The following is a 24561-nucleotide window of genomic DNA, read 5'->3' as shown; positions in this document are numbered from 1 at the left end:
AACAAATGTATAATATCCCTTGTTATATATTAATACAAAAAATGGTAGTAAAATTCCGGGAACTTTTTGAACCTAGTAGTATATAAAAATAATGAGGAAATAACTTGACCAGTGAGTCATGTTCTGAAATTAGCAGGCTTTGACAATTTGTAAAACAAGAAAACATCAAGCTTTGGCTTAGCTACCTCAAATGATGTTCTTTTGTTTTACAAACTGTCAAAGCCTGCTAATTTCTAAACATGGCCCGCTGATTAAGTTATTAAATTATTTAATAAATTTTATTCAATATTTTTATATATAGGTTTCTTATGACAATGTTACATTTTTATGTACTATACCCAGAAAAACAAATGGCACTTATGCTGTTTTATTAATTTAAATACTTTTATAAATATGATGATTTAAGATTCCAATGGAATTAGCAGCGATGCACTCGACAAATGAAATGAAGTATTGTTTGTTGAGATAAAAATTATTAAATAAATGATCTGATTTCAGAATTTAATATTGTGAGCATTTCATTTTAATTACGCTACCGTTGTAATTATAAAACAATGACATTTCTAAAGTACCAGGTTATAATTGGGTCCTTAACTTTTAAAGAAATAATTTATTGAATAATATGTGGAACAGTTAAAAATTAAGCACACGTAACCAAAGACTCCACTACAAGTGAATGCTGTTCCAGTAAAATTGTCGGAGAGCTATAAAATATATAACAAATTAAGGAGCTAGTTTTTGAAGCAATGGATTTGAATGTTCTTTAAATTAAGTTAAGAATTATCTCGTAGACATTGTGTAAGTGTATTAAATTTTTGTTTGTTAAAATATTCATAAAGCTGTACATTTAAAATTAAGTAGTATGCATCGCTGATATATGAAGTTAGAGGAGAAAAAAATGCGCTTCGGTTCCATGCTCTTTATGAGGGTTGAAAGCTCTCTACGTCTGACAGTGAAGTCGCGAACTCGGTACTCATTACTGTGGAGAACCATCTACAGCCTTTTACGACTTATTTCCTGTTCAGGACAACGCCGTAGTAGTCAATTGTTATGGGCACGCTAGTTGTGTGATAATTTTCTCCGATTTATTTCAGCATAAAATACATTACTTGAACACTGTCTTTATTTGCAAACTTTTGCTTTGTGTGTCTTCTTTTTTTTACGCAGAATGCATCTTTTCTCGCAACGCATATGAGAATACTTTCCGGTATCTGTAGTGAAACTAAAAAATGACAATTTCAACTAGGCCTACTTACTGTAACAAGATTATAAGCCACAGTGGAATGTTAATATTATTAGTAGTTAGGACATGAGCCAATGTAACTTGTATGACCACGCCTAATTACCCCACCTCACCTAGCTATGGGCATGAGGGCGCTGAAGTTGCGTATAAAATTAACCGTGCCGTGAGGCCTGTCTCAGTAATATCTCAGCATCGAGAACAGCTACAGACCTGTGCGACCAATAGTTTGATTTATAATCGCGAGTTCTGCAGTATTAAAGTGATAATGGACACGTATGATATACTTTGAGTGAACTACAGTGAAAAATGTGTTGTAAACTGGGACCAATTTCGGAATGTCACTTCAAGTGAAGAGAAAATATATTGCACGCTCTTCATTAATAACATTACTTCTTTGACTCATACCTTCCATTTGTAAATAGAAATAAACATGAACAATTTAAACCAACACGATTATAGTTTCATTCCAGAAACTGGGTGACGTAGACTATTCTACGCGCCAGTGTATCTCTGATACAACTCAGAATAAAAAAAAATAGATTTCTTCACGCTGCAGTGGTTCCCACCATGCCCGGCAGAGGACACGTTTTGCAGTTGCAATACTATCACGGATAGACGGCAGGTACTAATGTATGAGAAGTGATCGTGAAATGTGAAGGTTGCGAACAAAATCTGTCATTTCTACCGAAAAAAAAATGTACGGTTTCGGTATGGTTAGAGAGACATCTTTCTGAATATGTTACCGTTTTTATTCCAACTCGGTCATTTCCATAGAAACAGTAGACTATGGTAAAATCAGTATTTTCAATCAAAACCGGGTAATTCCTTATCATACAAAATACCCATGTTTTCATTGTATTTTTTGTATAAAAAACGGACATTTCCAATACTCTGTATGTGTTATAATTACCAATCCATTCAAAATCGGTAGGCTAATTTCCACTTTTATGTGCAAGAGTGATAATATTTTACTGCTAATTGAAATTATTATAAAAGTGTTATAATATATTCATTTTTCCATGTTACAGTAGAATGAAAGTAAAGGATATCTAGGGAAATAGGTCCACACCTGTGGAGTAACGGTCAGCGCGTCTGGCCGCGAAACCAGGTGGCCCGGGTTCGAATCCCGGTCGGGGCAAGTTACCTGGTTGAGGTTTTCCCGTGGTTTTCCCTCAACCTATTACGAGCAAATGCTGGGTAACTTTCGGTGCTGGACCCCGGAACCATTTCACCAGCATTATCACCTTCATCTCATTCAGACGCTAAATACCCTGAGATGTTGATATAGCGTCGTAAAATAACCTAATAAATTAAATTGAATCTAGGGAAATAAGCCATTCAATTCGTATGTTTTTTTTATTTTCATGCAATGTGCATTCACACAGTTAAGCTAAATGTTTTTAAAATTGAAATTATTGTAAAAGTATTATGGTACGGGTGATTATGTAGTAAGCACCGACCAGGCCGGGATCTTACCACAATAGAGGTCTGAGGAACATATTTTCCCGTTAGAGTGTCAAACTTTAATTGAAACATAATATATATTTGGTGATGTAGGGCCTATGTGCTCTGGACCGCTATTGCTGGAAGATTGTAATGTTATATTCGTTACTCCATGATTAGTTGATGTAAGTGACGTATATGTTTGACTGTTATAAATGCCAAATAGCTTTTTCGAACAAAAGTGAACATTTCCTTCATATTTCCAAACGAAACCGGACGTTTCCAAAATATTTTTGTCTATAAAATGCACAGAAAATTACTTTTTTATTTTAGTAGGTTATTTTACGACGCTTTATCAACATCTTAGATTATTAGCGTCTGAATGAGATGAAGGTGATAATGCCGGTGATATGAGTCCGGGGTCCAACACCGAAAGTTACCCAGGATTTGCTCATTTTGGGTTGAGGGAAAACCCCGGGAAAAACCTCAACCAGGTAACTTGCCCCGACCGGAAATCGAACCCTGGCCACCTGGTTTCGCGGCCAGACGCGCTAACCGTTACTCCACAGGTGTGGACCAGAAAATTACTAAAATAATGATTGTTGGCACTATTAGAACAACGGACGTAACATGCACGACACATAAAATTGTCCTTCACTTTGGGGTAAAGTGAAGGCTCGATACAGTTTTTTTCTATTTCGTGAAAAAAATATATATTATTTTGCTCGCAACGTTCACAAATGTTAATTAGGATTGGGAATTAGGGAGAGCGTGGTATCTTGAAATTGGTACTATCCCAGAATTCGCCTGGAAGGACTTGGGAGACAACGAAAACCCACTTCAGAATAGCCGGCCCTGAAATCGAACCCCGTATCTCCCTAATGAAAGATGGGAATGATGACCATTACTTTCCGTTGCTAAACAATTAATAATCCGTGGCGCTACAGCCCATGAAGGGCCTAGACCGACCAGCCAGCTGCTGGTCTCACGCCCGCATGCCGAAGCAGAGGTGGACGATCATCCAACCAGAATGGAGGTACCGTGTGGTTATTACGATGATCCCCCCAGCCGTTATCACGATGCTGGGTGGGCACCGGTCCCATACACTGGCCGAAATTTCATGAGAAAATTTCTTCCCCCATGAGTACTCGAACCAGCGCGCATTCCGTAACGCGAGTCCTAGGCGAGATACCTCAGACCGCGACGCCACGGCGCGGGACGTTGCTAAACAATTACTAAAAAGAAATACATTTTTGAATACATTTTGAATACATTTTGTCAATTAACCGTTTACGTATAATTTATTTATCATTATTTCAATCTATATTTATGTATGGTATCATAGGTTGGGGTGGAACTTATAAATCCAACCTTTATCCGTTAATTTTACTACAGAAAAAAAGTATTAAAAATTTGTTTAAAAAAGCAGAAAGATTACCCAACTGAATTGTTGTTTAAACACTTCAAAGTTTTCAATATTAAACAAATATATTATTTTATTTTATTAAACTATTTTCATAGAAATTTTAATAACTTTGAAAGGTATATACATAAATATAGAACTAAAAATATGAATTCTCTGCGTTTGTGTGAACCAAAATGTAAAACCAATGCAGCTTTTTACCATAGCATGAGTCAAGGTCCCAGATTATTAAACAAATTTTATTCCAATATTATTTTAACCACGAATCCTCCCCAAATTAATAAAAAAATATAAAAAATTTGTATTGGATTTATAGTTTGGGTTTTAACATATTAAACACTTTTTAATCTATATTCCTTTCAATTTTAATTTTATTTTTGTTGGTATTGGAATCCCCTCCTGAGCACGAGTCTTAATCATTCAGGAGTGGGCTAGATTATCTTTCATTGTGTTTATTAATTTGTATTCATCTCAGACTTACTAGCACTAAAAATAAATCTGTAGCCGAAATTTTTCTGGTAATTTTCCATTTTCCAAAAATAATTGGTCCTAACATATATAATTAACCACCCTGAAACCGAAAGTCGCTTTTTTGAAATTTTTGTTTGTATGTCTGTCTGTCTGTCTGTCTGTATGTTTGTTACCTTTTCACGCGATAATGGATGAACGGATTTCGATGAAAATTGGAATATAAATTAAGTTCGTTACAACTTAGATTTTAGGCTATATGGCATTCAAAATACATTATTTAAAAGGGGGGTTATAAGGGGGCCTGAATTAAATAAATCGAAATATCTCCCTTATTATTGATTTTTGTGAAAAATGTTACATAACAAAAGTTTCTTTAAAATTAATGTGCGATAAGTTTTATTCCTTGAAAAATTTTGATAGGACTGATATTTAATGAGATAAATGAGTTTTAAAACTAAAATAACTGCCATCTAAGGCCGTGTAATGGATTAAAAAACAAATGACTTCGTTTATAAGGGGCCTTGGACAGCAACAATCGAAAACTATGAAAGATAGCCTACAGAGAATGTTTCTGTGTTTGCATGAAGTAATATCGGAAGCTAAATTAACCGATTTGTATAATTAATTATTATTTCACCATTGGAAAGTGTAGTTTCTGTAGATGGATATAGTGCTATACTGTTATTACAGTAACTTCTGATATAATATAATATAATATAATATAATATAATATAATATAATATAATATAATAATAATAATAATAATAATAATAATAATAATAATAATAATAATAATAATGATTTATTTAACCTGGCAGAGTTAAGGCCATACGGCCTTCTCTAACACTCAACCAGGAGTAAAGACTGCGTTACAAAAACACTACAAATTTACAAATTACACTACAATTTTACACACAAAACTAAATAAGATAATAATAATAATAATAAAATATAAACAACAAATAAGAAGAAATCAGACATAGTATATAACATACAGAAAGAAAGAAAAAAGCATAATAATATGTGAACAGCAGGTCAAAATAAATGAGGCATACAAAAAAAGACAATTATTCATAATAATAATAATAATAATAATAATAATAATAATAATAATAATAATAATAATAAGAATAGTAATAATGATAATAATAATAATAATAATAATAATAATAATAAAAATACTAATAGTAGTAATAAAATAGTGCAGTACAAAGTATACAGTGAATACAATATTTCTAAGTACACACAATAAGGAAAATTAAGATTATATATAGCTCAACTTATCACATTAGAGATATAACATTATCGGAAAATATGAAAACAAAAATATAAAATAAGTTGAATATCATTAGAACATAAAAAAATGTGAATACGTGGAAACATGCAATACAACACTTGTCATAATAGTAAGTTAGTTTGGCAACTCGTCATAAGATAATTTTCTAACTTGGATTTGAAAGAATTCAATGTTCGGCAGCCCTTGACTTCAGGCGGCAGAGAGTTCCAGTGACGAGAGGTAGCAACAGTGAAGGATGAGGAATACAGAGACGATGTGTGAAGTGGAATTTCTAGCGTGTTATCGCGTTGTGATCGAGTATTAATATTATGATAGCGAGAGAGAGTATGAAATCGAGCGAATAAATAATAGGGGGATGAAGAGTGCATAATTCGATATAAGAGAGAAAGTGAGTGCAGATTTCTCCTCTCATGTAACCTAAGCCATGATAACTTCTTGAAAGAAGGTGAGATATGATCATAGTATCGAACATTACAAATGAAGCGGACGCACGCGTTATGAGCACGCTGTAGTTTCTGAGCGGAATCAATCCTGAGATCACTGAACAAAACGTCGCAATAATCGAAGTGAGGTAGAATGAGTGTCTGTACCAGCGTCTGTTTTAATTTAGATGGATAATGATACAATCTTTTTAGTGAATGGAGAATAGAGAATGCCTTCTTACATGTATATTTAATATGCGTATCCCAATTGAGATTAGATTCGAAATGTACTCCGAGATTTTTGACGGTAGAGCTAAACGGGATGATTGTTTTATTCAGTTTCACAGGTGGAATATTCAGGTCGTTGACTTCAGGAATTAATCTACGGTTCGCGAACAGAATAGCCTGTGATTTACATGCGTTTAGGTTAAGCCCAATTTGTTGAGACCAGGAAGAGATGGAATCAAGATCTTCATTCAGACTATTAATGCTATCGTTTAGTGCGTCGGGACGGGCTGAAATATACAATTGAACGTCGTCTGCATATATTTGATATCTGCAGTGCTTAAATGAGTTGGAAATTCCATTTATATAAATAGAGAAGAGCAAGGGGCCTAATACTGATCCCTGAGGAACTCCTGTATCTACAGTACGCCAGGATGAGAAACGATTATTAGATATGACACGCTGCTGGCGGCCAGTAAGGTAGGAGTACATCCAGGTGATAGCACTATCAGAAAGGTGTAGCGTTTGTAGTTTAGTTAATAGTAGATCGAAGTCAACAGAATCAAAGGCTTTGCTATAGTCCAATAAAACTAGTACAGTAGCCTGTCGTTTATCCATGGCTGCGCGTATGTCCTCAGTAACATTCAACAAAGCAGTAGAAGTGCTATGGCCATTTCTGAAACCTGATTGTAAAGGGTCTAAAAGATTAAATTCTATTAGGTAGTCTGACAACTGCTTATGAATGATGCGTTCCAGAGCTTCAGATAAAACGGGAAGAATGGAGATTGGCCTATAGTCTTTTGCAGAAGTAGGTGAATTTACTTTAGGAAGTGGGCGTACCAAAGCTGTTTTCCAGAGTTGCGGATAAACAGACGTGATAACTGAAGAATTGAAAATATGGGTTATATAATATAATATAATATGTAATATTATATAACATAATTTAAGTTATTTGAAGGGTTCAGAACCATAGAGGGCCAAGCGCCATTTAGTGAATACGTAGAAAACAAGGGTTAAAATTAAGTTATTAGCATAATTCAATGAAAATCTATAACAAGTAAAATAAAGTATACACATTAAATCTAAATGATGTCAATATTCATTAAACTATGGTTGCATGTAATAAAAATTAAGAAACATGTTAAAGGAATTGTCATTGCACCAAATGAGTGTCTCTGGACCAAAATGATCGCATTTAAATTATTTGGATGCAATTTAAATTAAGTAACATATTAAACGATTTATCCTTCTATCAAACACGAATGTTCCCTGGATCAAATGTCCTATTTTAATTATGTAATTACTTTATATTTATTTCTAACGGTTGCAGCGGAGCGCACGGGTACGGCTAGTAAATGAATAAATAAATGGGTACTGACGTCTTTCAGGGAGACACAACGTGGCCTAAAAGAACTCTTGATATAAAATCAGGTTGGAAAATTTTACAAAGTGCGAGAAGCGCCTTGACAGAACTAAGCACACCTTATTCCACCACATTAAATTTTGTTCTGGCTGTAGTAAGTTCACGAAATTTATTGCTTTGTGTTTCATTTGCCTCGCTGCGGCATATGCAAATGCTAAGTCGAGCAGCCATAACGTTGCGTGAAAGTTACGATGTTTTTTCGTTGGCAATGTGGCGTCATGCGTTGTCTTAGAAGTTCCGGAATCATGTTGACCCTGTGACACAAGAATCCCGACAACTGACCGTATAATGTCAGATTAAATTCTTCAATGGTCTGAGGGTGAACCCTGATAGAGATATGAAAGTCCTCGATATATATAGTGTGTCCAAAAAGCCCCCTAAAACACGGGTCACAAAACCGGGTGATATGGCAATTATTCACGATCCTTTAGTGTAGATGTTCCATCTCTCCATGCCGTAGACCCGTGACTTAAAAAAACACATCCCCAGAAAGGTAGCTCCAGGGGATTCAAGTCCGGAGAGCGTGAAACCCATTCGAAGGGACCTCTACGACCAATCCAACGGAGAAAGTTATCAGTCCAACCAAACATGCAGTTGCCCAGCCCATCTCAAGCGTCTGAATTTAATGTTCCTAATTATGTTAGGTGAAGAATACAATGCGTGCAGTTCTGCGTTGTGTAACTTTCTCCACTCTCCTGTAACTTCATCTCTCTTAGCCCCAAATATTTTGTTAAGCAACTTTTCCTCGAACACTAGCCGGCTCGATCCCCAGACCCCACAGCTGCTGATTTTTTCTGTGAGAATATCTCTAAGGAAGGATGTTTCAAACCAGATCAGACTGTATCCAAGATCCGAAGAACAGGATATAGGTAGAAGTCCAAGATATCAACGAAACCCGAGGTTTATTGCAAAGTGTCATGAATATGTTATTTCTGGATTATTTTACGACGCTGTATTAACATCTCAGGTTATGTGGCTAAGATCACACCGTACACGAGCCTGGCTCTTACGGTAGTGGATAGAAACATTTTTATTTTATAAATTTAATCTGTACTCACTAGCTAGCTAGTTAAATAAATAGATAGATAGATAGACAGACAGACAGACAGACACAGAGATAGATAGATAGATAGATAGATAGATAGATAGATAGATAGATAGATAGATAGATAGATAGATAGATAGATAGATAGATAGATAGATAGATAGATAGATAGATAGATAGATAGATAGATAGATAGATAGATAGATAGATAGATAGATAGATAGATAGATAGATAGATTTAGCGTCTGAATGATATAAAGGTGATAATAGCGGTGAAATACGTCCGCGGTCCACCACCGGTCCGCATTTGCTCGTATTGAGTTGAGGGAAAACCTCGGAAAAAACCTGAACCAGGTAACTTGCCCCGACTGGGATTCGAACCCGGGTCATCTGGTTTCACGCTCAGACGCGCCAATCGTTAGTCCACAAGTGTGGACGTCATGATATGAACAATTTCCGCGTAAGAATTCAACCATAAAATATAGAAGGGATCACTTGAAATGCTTCATTTAAAAATAATAACATTCCAATATATTACATTATTCAAACCATATCCTGTATTATTTTGATATTTATAAACTTTATAATCACTTTAGAACAGCATGCTGAAATTCGTCATAACCAACCTGCCGAATCCTGTATAATTCGTGAATGGAGGACGGTTACCATTTTGAGGGGAGGTAACTCACCATCTTGTCGAGGAACCAGGAGGCCGGGAAGATGAGCGGGATGTAGGTGATCATGTAGATCATGGAGGTCCAGTTGACAGCCTGGGAGTCCACGTCGTAGTACTTGACGATGATGTTGGTGATGATGGAGTACTGTATCCACTGCATGGCGTTGGACATGGAATACAGCACGAAGATCAACAGCATCAGCCAGCGTCGCTTGTACAGCTTGCATCGCGCAGGCGTCGGCGCCGCCACGGCCTCCTGCAACGACAGGCTGATGCTCGGCACCTCCTTGTTCTCCATGGCCTGCAAGCAAGTCCACGGCCTTCATTGTTACCCTTACTCTTCATCACTGGCGGTGCGTCAATAAGAACACAAGAGCACGTGAATACCTTGTTTCCATTAATGTACGACTAGTTTTATTATTTAATACCGTATTGACGTAGTGGGGATGTATAATATCAGAATCGAGTATTTTAAACCTCCCGCATCTTGCATAAACTTCTTATGTAAACTTGGCAACATCCGTTCACGTACAAGCCGTGCTCTTTTCAAGAAGGTTACAGGAATTTCACGCACGCGCGGGAGAAAATTGTCTTTCGCTGGCTGCTTATGACTCGTCAAGAGCACAAAGCGTTAAGTGAACAGTGAATCTATCCTACAGATGTCAGGTGCATCGATGCTTATCGTTCACGTGCTATATCTCGAGGACGAAATTTAATAGTCTCTATTTTAGGAAAAATTGGAAATAAACAGACTGGGTATCATTATTATTATTATTATTATTATTATTATTATTATTATTATTATTATTATTATTATTACATGTTGTTTTGAATTTATATACGGTTTTTTTCGGTAGTGAAATATTGGGATCATGACATTTAATATTAGGCTAAACGTACGATTTCAAACTCTCTTCGATTTTGGAACACAAAATTGTGAACACACACAATATTTTATCACGAGCCGCCACTGCTCTTCATTTCCAGTGGCGTATCTGGAAATTCCGCCCCTACTCTGCAGTAATATTCACTAATTCATTAACAATAAACATGTCCAAGTCGACTCTTGCGTACTGACATCATGTGGACCAGTGGTTCTCAAAATTTGGGTCATTTGGTGCTTGGGTACAATGTTATTTTGGGTAGTCAAGATAAATGGGACACTCTGTATACTCTGTATGAGTACTGTGTTCATTTCCGCACACACCTTTTTGCTTATTTCATCTTGCAGACCATTCACTTTTTTATAATTAAGTAAACTTTATTGTACATAAATACATTATAGTTGGAAATAACAGGAACAGAGAAAAGAAAAAAAAAAAAAGAAAAAATAAAATAAATTGACACCTGACATTCACTTTTGAGAAGAGATTATTTACTATGCAAATTTGCTCCACCAATTTCACACCAGTCTTTTCGTCACATTCGACTGTAGTGGAGATAAATCCAAAATTAGATGAAATATATTCACACTGTTTTTTTTTAATATTTGGGTCACCAAGAAGAGTTTGGGCGTTACTTATGGAAGCTGCATCGTTTTCGTCAAACATCTTATGACTCCTTTTACCCTCCATTCATTCATTCATTCATTCATTCATTCATTCATTCATTCATTCATTCATTCATTCATTCATTCATTCATTCATTTTATTCCATAGATCTTACATGAGCAATGAAGCTTTAAGATGTGGAAAAAGTCTATATTACAATTACAATTTTTACAAATTTTTACAGTTTTACAATTTAATAATTTTCTACAATTTTCACAATTTTGTGCAATTTTTTACAATATTTTGGCGAGATGTAGTGAGCTGAGGTGAGATCCGAGGATTCGCCAAAAGATTACCCGGCATTTGCCTTTTGGTTGGGGAAAACCTACGAAAAACCCAACCAGGTAATCAAATCAAAGGGGAGTAATCATACATACAATAATTGTATTGTCTTGATTTTATAATACGCAGTAATATTATACAAAACACGGAAAATGCTTGCTTAAGCGTGTGTTAAATTCGCTTCCACGTTCGGCGTCGTGTGTTCAATTCAATCGATCTCAAACTAATACAAATATACCGATGTCACGGCTCTACTCATAATATTAATAAAACATATTTCTAATTTATTACGAGACAATTCAGGCCGATTGTTCATTTCTTCTTTCCTGTAATCCATACGCGATTATGCCGACACACCAGGCTTTCTGCTTGAACATTTTTATCTCAGTTGTCGCATTCAACACCGCATGGTAATAGCACTCAACAGCTGTTTTGCCATATGACGTACGAAGGTTGTTTTCAAATATTTGAGGCGGTATGTTCAAACTACGTTGTATTACATTGATTGATCGATTTAGGTCTACAAAGGGAGGTCATGCAGCATCTGTTGACATAGCACTATATAGCGTTCGGAGTGTAGAAAATAGTATTGGGTATATTGGTGTTTTCTTAGCGGGCACCCTCTCTTTGTAATATAACTTGAATAAGTTGCTTACGTATTTTCTAACGGGCCAGCCAATAAGTGCTTAAGTACATGAATCAACACTGAACCAGGGCAGACTTTCGAAAAGTCGGTCAGCAATAAGGAAGGATCATGACGACTCAGCACTTTAAACTGCTTTACGAGTCTCTATACATTACAACGAGTGACTGTAAACATTTTAAGTGTTTCAAAACAAAAATTACTCCTTCTTTCTAATAAAATACGTTTTCGTCTTTCCTAACAAAGTGCTCGCTATCAGATTTTATTGGAACACACATTTCCAATTGTTTAGCCATGTTTTGTTTTGTTTTGACATGGTTCACTGAACAGCAGACCTGAAGTGTGTACGCTGCACTATACTCCATACATATACTGGGTGTTCAGTTCATTTATTTATTATTATTGGGTTATTTTACGACGCTGTATCAACATCTAGGTTATTTAGCGTCTGAATGATATGAAGGTGATAATGCCGGTGAAATGAGTCCGGGGTCCAGCACCGAAAGTTACCCAGCATTTGCTCCTATTGGGTTGAGGGAAAACCCCGGAAAAAACCTCAACCAGGTATCTTGCCCCGACCGGGATTCGAACCCGGGCCACCTGGTTTCGCGGCCAGACACGCTGACCGTTACTCCAAAGGTGTGGACTGTTCAGTTCAAAGTGTGTCATGGCTCGCTGTATGCCGTCACGTGGCTAGTCGATAAACCTAGCGAATTCAATCTTCCTACACTTCCGCAGAGGTGTATTATTTATCTGCCAGAGAAGTTGCCTAGAAAGTACGGCGTTAATTCAGAAGAGTACTTACCGATACGTACGGTAACGCCGGTAGTGGCAGGAATGTGAACTGTTTCGAAACATGTACTGAGGTGAGTTTTTTCTTACTATCGGGATATGGGGAGAGGGTTAAGACGATTACTTACGTACGTGTTGACATTAACTTCGACGGTCAACATGGATACGGATAATTTGATTTGTACTGTGGAATGTTGCCGTACGCAGCCGATGATAACAAATACCCTGCGTGCGACTTGGCCGCGCAAAACACAGTTATGGTAGCACACAGACCGTACAGACCGCCATCTGTTGCTACGACGTTCAAGTTATATCGTACACGTTCTCAAGTTCAGATTGAACGCCTTGATTAATAGGCAACTTCTCTGACACAAAAGCTGAAACTCGCTTCAAATCGCTGACTCATCAACAATGACGTCATGACACATTTTGAAATGAACACCCTGTATATTACCTACACTGTTGCGCATTTCACGGAGGCTTGAGGTAACCAAACGCAGGACTCTAAAGATCACGCATGTTATCTTGCCGACAAACTAACGCTTAAATCGATCCATGTTATTGACTCTGATGTAGGCTATGTAATGCTTGTGGTGAAAAAAATATGATTCTTCATCATATAATAATAATAATAATAATAATAATAATAATAATAATAATAATAATAATAATAATAATATTATTATTATTATTATTATTATTATTATTATGTATTATATATAATATATATTATTACTATTAAACATCGAAAACGAAAAAAAAATAGTTATAATCTACTGTCTTCGCGCTACGAGTTGGCGCGGGGAGTAAATAGGCGGGACGGGGGAACTTTACGCTACACTCTGACCTGAAAACTTCGGTCCACTTGCTTGGCTACACGGGAACGGAGTCAGACATAAAAGATTCCGCATCTTCGGTGTTGTCGCTATGACTATCATTATCACATTTTTCAAAATTGCTGGAGTATGATCAATCCATGATAATCGTCTGTTTATGTTGCAGCCGTGTATATTAATTCGAATCTCTCAACAAAGCCATTAGCCCCACCGCCCCCATCCTCATGGACAACAATGAGGGTTCTGGACACATTTATGGTAGTCAAAACTCCCGTAACATTTTTATCGTGCCAGCACTTGGGAAACGTTAAATTGGTAGGCCTATCTATCCGCATCTCGTCCAGATACAAAATCGGTTTTTCCACTTTCCTGAGCTTTCTTGTTTGCTGTAGATATCTTCACGTATTCTAATTTACAGTGTTTTACTCTTTTTTTTTTGCTGCACACTTCTTCCACCTGAAATCCTCTTTCTTCAGTATTCGTCTTAATGTTGTCTTTCATTTTAAATAAATTTTCTCTTGTAAAAGGGTAGAAGTTTGTTGCAGCTTGGTACTATTTTTTTACTTGTTATTTAACGACACTGTAATAACTACTATCTTCTTCAGTGTCGATTGAATTGATGATGGCGAGATGGTATTTGGCGAAATGAAACCAAGGATTTGTCATAGATTACCTAACATTCGCCTTCCGCTTGGGAAAACCTCGAAAAAACCCAACCAGGTAGTCAGCGCAAGCGGGAATCGAACTCACTCCCGAGCGCAACTGCAGATCAGCAGGCAAACGCGCTACCTCCTGAGCTACGCCGGTGGCCCTCTTTCTTTTTCAAATAAAAATTCTCAATTATATCTTTTTTGTCAATCTCCGGTCAAAGTCATCTACATTTGCGTTTCGGTAGTCTGGACGTTTCCGTTTTTTTTTTCTCCCTCAGGTGTCAACAACGCACTTTCTTCTGTGCAGTCTTTCATTTCATTCCTTATACGCTGTATTGTTCTTGTGGATAGATTAGAGTACTTTCCTACGTTTGCTGTAGGTTTCGAAAGAGGAATGCAAAGGCACTGTTGTTGTTTTTCTTCATCACAGAATTATTTTGCACTTCTAATAATATTCCTTTCTTCGCTATAGATTGTCAATCCTTGTTTCCTCTTTGTCGACATATTTACAATAAACAAAAAACTGCTATAAACATTAAACCTAAATAACAGTATACAATAACATAAATTCTATTAACTATATTATTATCAATACTATTAACACGAAAATCAAAGGATAACTAAAGCAATACAAAGATTTGCGGTATACTGAAAACAATTGTCTTGTTGAAACTAATAAAACACTACAGTAAAAACCCCACTATTATTTTCACAAAGTCGCAAAGATTCATAAACACATGCAGTAGATGTTTGTGAAACAGGAATATTGCAGTGATCAGCGCGGTGCGCATGCGCGACTGTTTCTCCTCCGCCCCGTCTATGTACTTCAGGCGTCTTCTCCTGGCGTGACAACACAACAGTACACTTTTACCCATGTTCACTAAAACTAGGGTTACCATACTTCAGGATTTATACGGACATGTCTGCTTTTCGATAATAAAAACAGCCGTCCGCATATATTTTTGGAAATCCTCTAATTTGTCCGTATTTTCTGATATTTGTTTCCGTCTTATATCGTACCTACATCTAGGACAGCGGTGACCAAAACTCCAACGGCAGTGATTACACGAGAGAGACAGTCTAAGACGTAAGGAGACGGGGGAGAGGTACATGGCATAAAAATCACAACCAGTGGCGGTTCGTGCACTAACATTGATTTTTTCATCAACCCCGCGAATGAAAATAGCAAGCTTTGCTGTATCAGTAATGTCACTACTCTCATCAAGAACCAATAAAAAATATACAAATTTTCTTGCCTTTTTTTTTTTTTTTTTTTTTTTTTTTTTTTTTTTTTTTTTTTCGTCAATGAACACAATCAGAAACTTTCTGAATCCTCTTCTGGATATTTAGTCGAGAAATGCGCAGTTTTTCAAAATTAATTAACAACTTTCATTGGACAAATTATTTCAGCCACCTTGATCATTACGCTTTTATAAAACTCTCCTTCTTTGTAAGACTTAAGAGAACGACGTATTTCGTACGCCACTAGATAGCTGGCTTCCTTACATTTATTTAGGTCATCTTTCTCTTCATGACGATGATTGAAGGCTGATTTCAGTACTACACTAGCACGTAATATTAAATCAGTTTATATTATTATTATTATTATTATTATTATTATTATTATTATTACTGCTGCTACTGACAAAGCTATCAGTATTGTTATTACCATTACTATTATTATTATTACTTACTTATTTACTTACATACTTACTGGCTTTTAAGGAACCCAGAGGTTAATTGCCGCCCTCACATAAGCCCGCCATAGGTCCCTATCCCGAGCAAGATTAATCCATTTTCTATCATCATATGCAACCTCTCTCAAATCCATTTTAATATTATCCTCCCATCTACGTCTCGGCCTCCCTAAAAGTCTTTTTCCCTCCTGCCTCCCAACTACCACTCTATATGCATTTCTGGATTCGCCAATACGTGCTACATGCCCTGCTCATCTCAAACGTCTAGATTTAATGTTCCTAATTATGTCAAGTGAAGAATACAATCCGTGCAGTTCTGTGTTGTGTAACTTTCTCCATTCTCCTGTAACTTCATCCCTCTTAGCCCCAAATATTTTCCTAAGCACCTTATTCTCATACACCCTTAACCTATATTCCTCTCTCAAAGTGAGAGTCCAAGTTTCATAACCATAAAGAACAACCGGTAATATAACTGTTTTATAAATTTTAATTTTCAGATTTTTTGACAGCAGATTGGATGATAAAAGTTTCTCAACCGAATAATAACAGGCATTTCCCATATTTATTCTGTGTTTATTTTCCTCCCGAGTATCATTTATATTTGTTACTGTTGCTCCAAGATATTTCAACTTCTCCACCTCTTCGAAAGATAAATTTCCAATTTTTATATTTCTATTTCGAACAATATTCTGTTCACGAGACATAATTATATACTTTGTCTTTTCGGGATTTACTTCCAAACCTATCTCTTTACTTGCTTCCAGTAAAATTCCCGTATTTTCCCTAATCGTTTGTGGATTTTCTCCTAACATATTCACGTCATCCGCATAGACAAGAAGCTGATGTAACCCGTTCAATTCTAAACCTTCTCTGTTATCCTGGACTTTCCTAATGGCATACTCTAGAGCAAAGTTAAAAAGTAAAGGTTATAGTGCATCTCCTTGCTTTAGTCCACAGTGAACTGGAAACGCATCTGACAGAACTGACCTATACGAACTCTGCTGTATGTTTCACTGGATTATTATTGTTATTATATTATTATTATTATTATTATTATTATTATTAAATCAACAACTAGTAAATAACTGATAATAGTCATCAAAAGATTAAAAAAAGAAATTAAAATGGAGATAGGTATAGCGTAGTAATTATTTTTTAATATGCCCTGAAACTGCAACAGAGACCCACAGCATCACTTACTTCCTGGATTCGTAATGATTACATCGCCCTTTAAAATATATCACCCTTGAACCCGCGAGCCTTGAATCTAGTGAGTAGTCTTGTAATCACTAGACCAGAAATGCAGAAATCGAACTTTGGACAGTTGGATTCGCATCCGCAAATGCTGCCGCTTGAGCTACATTTGAGAACGCGACTCTTATTTCATTTTACAACGATTGGTTTTACCAACACTAAATAAAAATTGTAATTTTAAAATGTCATAAAATAAAAAAAAAAATGGTGTATCAAACTTTGTACTTACGATTTCAGGAGGCAGCCCAGCACAATTTCCAGGAACTGTGTGGAACAATCGTCCTTAATAAATACTTTAGACTGAGCTGCAAGCGATATATACACAATAGTGGTGCTATTTCCCGTGACTCATGGGTCACCACGGATGAGCACGTGTGAGTGACACAATGTTATTAACATCAATAACACAGATTTCAGTTTCTACATCGCTATTAATGGGTTGAGATGTGGAAAACGTTCTCTGAGTAGCGTAATTTGTTTTGGAGTTTCCCCTGAGACACATTATCCGGGTCGGTTGACCTCACACTGCGCATCTTAAGTCGATGGCAATTATTTCTTTTGCAGATATTCTTTTTATCAGTGATCATCTCCTACATTCCTAATCATTTGCCACGCTTTAAATTTTTACGTGAATAAGTATCGATGCCATTAACACAGATAATTAAATATATGGTATTTAACAAAGAAAGGCTAACATTTGGTGTCAGCACACTTAAATGCATTGACCTCGGCCGAGATCGAATCCGCAACCTCGAGCACAGAAGACCAGCGCTATACCGACTACGCTACCCAGGCCGACTGAAAGTTGGAAATTTAGGAGTGAAAGATTGTAAGAATGAGAAGGGGTGGCCCGGAGGTACTGTAGTCATGTCGAAATAGGCATTTTTAGGCACTATAAAACCCCTTTATTTATACCTGAATTTCCATGAAAAATATAAATATTAAATCTCAAACCTGTATGTATCAAGGAAAAAAAAATAGGTTTTTGTCTAAATTCTGCTCTGTACTTATTACATTGTGCTGATCTTTGAGAACATGTTGCATTAAAATTATAGGCATATAAATTATAGAATTTATAAACATCACTTTTATAATGTAGTTATTTTCATTAAAATTATGGTGTAGCCCACAATAGTTTTCTATATAAAAATATTTTATAAAAAATAATTTTATCAATCTATCAATTTGATAATCCATTTTGAATCTTGCGTACGCTACTTTTAACACTTGAATATAATTAATTGATAAACTAGTGGACTTACTCGTGTTAATTATGTAAGATTTGTCCGGCTTACAGCTGTTTCGGTGCTTCACGCACCATCCTCAAAGCCTACTAGATCACTGCGTCATCTCGAACTTCTCTGCCTGTTATGTGGGTGTGTTTGATTGTTGAAAGGTGTTGAAGGGTGGAGTCAAATAGTGTGTGTGTACTGAAATTGATCTGTGTGTTGAGAATTTGATCGGGGTGTGTTTTAGTGTGTTTGTATATTTCGTATTATTCTAGTGTGTTGCGTTTTTGGTTCTTGGGTTGTATGTGTAGGATTTCCATGTCCACGCCGATCACATAACCAATGCTAACCATACATACAATAACATAAATACGGACATGGAAATCCTACACATACAACCCAAGAACCAAAAACACAACACACTAGAACAATACGAAATATACAAACACACTAAAACACACCCCGATCAAATTCTCAACACACAGATCAATTTCAGTACACACACACTATTTGACTCCACCCTTCAACACCTTTCAACAATCAAACACACCCACATAACAGACAGAGAAGTTCGAGATGACGCCGTGATCTAGTAGGCTCTGAGGATGGTGCGTGAAGCACCGAAACAGATGTAAGCCGGACAAATCTTACATAATTAACACGAGTAAGTCCACTAGTTTATCAATTAATTCTATCAATTTAATTATATTTCAAACGACGCAATTTTAATACCCCTTTGTCACTAGTAATTATCAGTTAAGTTAAAAGTAATTTGAAGAGGACTTTTCAAAGGGAAAATTCACTCTAATCTTAGATTACTAGCTTTCTTCTGTTCATTATGACAATTTAAAAGCAGAATTAAAAAAAAAAAAAACTACTCATTTTCTTCTTGTTTATGAAAGTTCAGTGTAATTTGCTGTTAATTTATTATGACCACATCTGTTATTACCGCAAGGAATATCTTAATTTGAAATACATTTCTTCTTTGGCCATATTTTTCCTTCACAGGAGTATGTAAGTTATATTTTCTTTTTATTTTATTGGGTTATTTTACGACGCTGTATCAACATCTAGGTTATTTAGCGTCTGAATGATATGAAGGTGATAATGCCGGTGAAATGAGTCCGGGGTGCAGCACCGAAAGTAACCCAGCATTTGCTCGTATTGGGTTGAGGGAAAACGGGAAAACCCCGGAAAAAACCTCAACCAGGTAACTTGCCCCGACCAGGATTCGAGCCCGGGCCACCTGGTTTCGCAGCCAGACGCGCTGACCGTTACTCCACAGGTGTGGACTGTAAGTTATAAAATAAAATATTGTGGAAAGTGAATAAAACACATTTTCTTCCAGATGACATTGTTTTCATTACTATAGTACACTAAGGTCCGAAAGTCTTGTCCCCCCCCCCTTGTTTGTATGTTGATGTGCATCCATTTTGAACATGTCATAGCAGATGTGTGACAATGGTTGATACTTTACGTTTCAGCTTGTTTAGTGATCCAGAACATCAGTATGGGCACCATCATTGTCGCGGCACAAAATGATGCATCGCCATGTCCTGTGTGAAATTTTCTGCAAGGGCGATGTGATTTCTCTGTGGGGAATAATTAAGCAGCATGTCTCGAAACATCGATACCAGACAATTGAAGATTTGAAGCAAGCTGTTAGGGAGGCATTCAGGGAAATCTGGCTCGCAGTAGAGGATGCTACCTCATCTGCAGGGGCGAGGAAGGATGGCCCGTCTGTCAACCTCAGATTCACGAATGCCATCCGGGCCATCCGTCGGTCTTAATCAACGCATAGGCTATGTTGCGTACAATTGATCTAAACGGTCTACGTGCAATGATCCATCCCGGATCAATCAATCAATCGATCGATCAATCAATCAATCAATCAATCGAGTAATGCGAGTGGACCATTGTGTGGATAATCCCTCTTTCGCGGGCTCTGAATTTTGATTCGTTCATAGGAGGGGTTCCTACGAGGAAGATATCGAACCATTGCTCTGTATAGATGGGGGAAACTGTGTTGTTCCTGCTGACTATTGGTAGGTGAACAATTTGGTAGAGAATTATTTTTTCGCGAGCTTTGAGTTTTAATTGGGTCGTGGGAGGGGTTTGTGTGAGGAAAACAAAGGGCTGTATTCATAAGAATCGAACCATTGCTCTGTATAGGTGGAGCAAACTGTATTGTTTCTCGTGACTATTGGTAAGTGAACAATTTGGTGGAGAATTCTTTTTTTACGGGCTTTGAGTTTTGATTGGGTCGTGAGAGGGATTTATGTGAGGAAGACGAAGGGCTGTATTCATAAGAATCGAACCATTGCACTGTATATTTGGAGCAAACTGTATTGTTTCTCGTGACTATTGGTAGGTGAACAATTTGGTGGAGAATTCTTTTTTTACGGGCTTTGAGTTTTGATTGGGTCGTGGGAGGAGTTTGTGTGAGGAAGACGAAGGGCTGTATTCATAAGAATCGAACCATTGCACTGTATATTTGGAGCAAACTGTATTGTTTCTCGTGACTATTGGTAGGTGAACAATTTGGTGGAGAATTCTTTTTTTACGGGCTTTGAGTTTTGATTGGGTCGTGGGAGGAGTTTGTGTGAGGAAGACGAAGGGCTGTATTCATAAGAATCGAACCATTGCTCTGTATAGGTGGAGCAAACTCTATTGTTTCTGGTGACTATTGGAAGGTGAACAATTTGGTGGAGAATTCTTTTTTTACGGGATTTGAGTTTTGATTGGGTCGTGGGAGGAGTTTGTGTGAGGAAGACGAAGGGCTGTATTCATAAGAATCGAACCATTGCTCAGTATAGTTGGAGCAAACTATATTGTTTCTCGTGACTATTGGTAGGTGAACAATTTGGTGGAGAATTCTTTTTTTACGGGCTTTGAGTTTTGATTGGGTCATGGGAGGGGTTTGTGTGAGGAAGACGAAGGGGTGTGTTCATAAGACTCGAACCATTGCTCTGTATAGTTGGAGCAAACTGTATTGTATCTGGTGACTATTGGCAGGTGAACAATTTGGTGGAGAATTCTTTTTTTCGCGGGCTTTGAGTTTTGATTGGGCCATGGGAGGGGTTTGTGTGAGGAAGACGAAGGGGTGTGTTCATAAGACTCGAACCATTGCTCTGTATAGTTGGAGCAAACTGTATTGTTTCTGGTGACTATTGGCAGGTGAACAATTTGGTGGAGAATTCTTTTTTTCGCGGGCTTTGAGTTTTGATTGGGCCATGGGAGGGGTTTGTGTGAGGAAGACGAAGGGGTGTGTTCATAAGACTCGAACCAATGATCTGGAATCTGTGTTGTTCGAGGTGAATATTGGTAGGTAGACAATTTAGTGACGATTTTTTTTTTTCGCGGGCTTTGAATTTTGATTGGGTCCTGGAAGGGGTTTGTGTGTGTGTGTGTGTGTGTGTGTGTGTGTGTGTGTGTGTGTGTGTGTGTGTGTGTGTGGAAGACGAAGGGGTATCTGCATAAGAATCGGACCAATGAGATTTGTGTAAGTGGAGGAATAGACTCAGATTTAGAGTTTTTGTGCGGAAGACGCATTTCTGTTTTTTATACGCATTGACTGTAATTCGTCGCTTATTGGTCGAATTTATATATTGCAGAAGTGTTGCGTTTAGTAGCCTAATTTTCTAGTGGAGGGGAATCTGGGGTGGGTGGCCCAGTAGGGGCGACGTCGTCTATGTATTGTGTCAGTCCTATTGGCGGATTATTGGGGAGGGGAATATTTGTTACATAGATGAAGAACAGGTGCGGGATATGTCACCGCCCTGGCGGACTTCAGTTTTTTATACAACTGCCCGAGCAACTTCGTTCCTTCCGAATCTTAACGAATAGAGCTTTGAAATTGGAAGGTTAATATACCGGATGTCCCACTCACTGCAGAACCCAGCATTTCCTTAATAATTTCAACACCAAATTTAATACTCTACCCAGTCTTTCCTTTGCCCCGAGAGGAAAAACATGCTCTGAATTCATAAGCAGGCCAGTTGGAAATGACGAATTTTCCCATAGGCAATGTGATCTGTTACTTAAAATTATTTATGCTCGACCATGTCGAAATGTAGTAATTATACACCTGATAGTAGCCCTTTAATGCACCTCATTAAAGTACACCTATTCATTATAATTCAGTTGTTCAGCCAATGACAAATCACCTTTGTACCGTTATAAACCCGCCAATATCGATTATTCTCGGATATGCAATCGAAAGAGAATTAGCGAAAAGTCACGGAGGCTGGAAATCCAATACTGTCGCAGAAGGTTATGTTCTGTTACTATAATAATTAGCGGTAATTGTAAATAATATTCAAATAAATTCAATCTGTCATCTCGTTTTTCAATTCTAAATCAATTTCCAGGTTATATCAAGACTAATGTTCTCTATGTTATATCATGGCCAATGATATTCGTGCCTCGGAAAAAATCAATACTTTAGCGTCTGCGCACATCTCACAATTCAGATCAGTTCCGTTTGTCACTTACATAACCATAACATGAAAAGTTATGAATAATTTCAAGTTAGAAATATGGTCGAGCATAAAAAGTTGTATGAAACTTGCCTATAACGGTAATTAAGACGCTCGTATGAAAATTATGAAACTCCCTTGCGGTCTTTTCATAAACAAACATACTCGTATCTTAATTACTGCCATTATAGGCTCGTTGCATAATGTACTATTATATGTATTTAGTTATTTCAACGTGTATTTACCATATTGCCCCTAAATCTATAAGTTTTCATTATTTTTTTTGTGTGTGAATACGTCTACAAGTTCAATCCAGTATTAGGATGTCATCCGAAAAAGTCGACCTACACATTTTGAGGCAAGTTTTGCCGCGCCTATAATTTCTAAACTACACGACATATTCCAATGAAGTAAACGACGATCGACAGACGAAGGATCAATGTATGCAACGTGGCTAACGAGAAAGACAGGCTACGGCGCGACGTCACATTCTTAGTCATAATATGGCCAACAATGAACATGTTTATATACAGGCTGAGTCATAAGTACTGTATGTTGCGAAAACGCGTGAGCGTGCTCCTGGATCAAAAATAAGAACGATTCCTTAGCATAAATGAAAATTTGACGGAATACGCTTATTTATTGGAGAAATGGTCATCCTATTTTGTATTTCTTCTTTTTTTGTTGTGTCACAAGCACATGTTTGGAAACTTATAATTTAACGTTTACAAAAGGTGCTCAATATGTCCCCCTCCATTGTTTATACATGCCTGAGCATGACGTACACACGACTGGCCAGTTCGCTTAAACACCATGTTGTCAACACAGATCAATTGGCATGCATTTTCAACACGTTGCAATAGGTCCTCTGCATCATTCACTGGTGTTGCAGAGACGACAGCCTTCATGTGATCCCAAAGATACAAATCTAAAGGGGTGAAGTCGGGTGATCTGGGTGGCCAAGACACAGGACAACCGGAAAACGACAGCCTTCAAGTGACCTCAAAGGTAAAAATCTAATGAGGTGAAACAGACACAAATGAGAATGGATCCGCCAACACAAACATAGGCTGCGCATTCCATTTGATCAATGTTTTTATCATCAGGGTAACCTACGCCGTGAATGAACAAATGAAGCCCCTTAACTAACGAATGTACTGGAAGATGTATCGATGCATCTGTTCTCCCATAAGAGATATGCAGAAAACGTCCCACGTTATAATAAATTGCTACGGTTAGCAATGTTGAATGAAACGGCAGAAGACGATTAGTATGGGAAAGAGCCGGTATCCTTGTTGTTATCCCGCCAATCCTCCATATCAGCGCCACGCTTATCTCATCAGTGTGATAAAGAACGGGCTGTCAATACAGTACAGGGTATTATCCGATCCCTAGCACGTTATCATGACGTAGATTACGACAGGAGTCTGGGTCAGGCGGACAGACAGAGATCAAGCCAGAAAGGTAGAGGAAGGAAGAGAG

At 37.2% G+C, this 24561-nt stretch overlaps 1 protein-coding gene across 2 annotated transcripts in view; it reads right to left on the bottom strand.

Annotated features, from left to right (window-relative positions):
* HisT (Histamine transporter) overlaps positions 1–24561 on the bottom strand; it is a 112971-nt gene that overhangs the window by 42252 nt on the left and 46158 nt on the right. For both annotated transcript variants that reach the window (XM_069819350.1, XM_069819349.1), the window contains exon 2: positions 9682–9969. In XM_069819350.1, coding sequence (XP_069675451.1) covers positions 9682–9966 — 285 coding nt within the window. In that variant the 5' untranslated portion in view covers positions 9967–9969. The remainder of the gene's footprint in view (positions 1–9681; positions 9970–24561) is intronic.

This window comes from Periplaneta americana, chromosome 2 (assembly GCF_040183065.1).
Source record: "Periplaneta americana isolate PAMFEO1 chromosome 2, P.americana_PAMFEO1_priV1, whole genome shotgun sequence".
In the NCBI taxonomy this organism is placed as follows: Eukaryota; Metazoa; Arthropoda; class Insecta; order Blattodea; family Blattidae; genus Periplaneta; species Periplaneta americana.
This window is presented reverse-complemented; position numbering and strand designations above follow the sequence as displayed.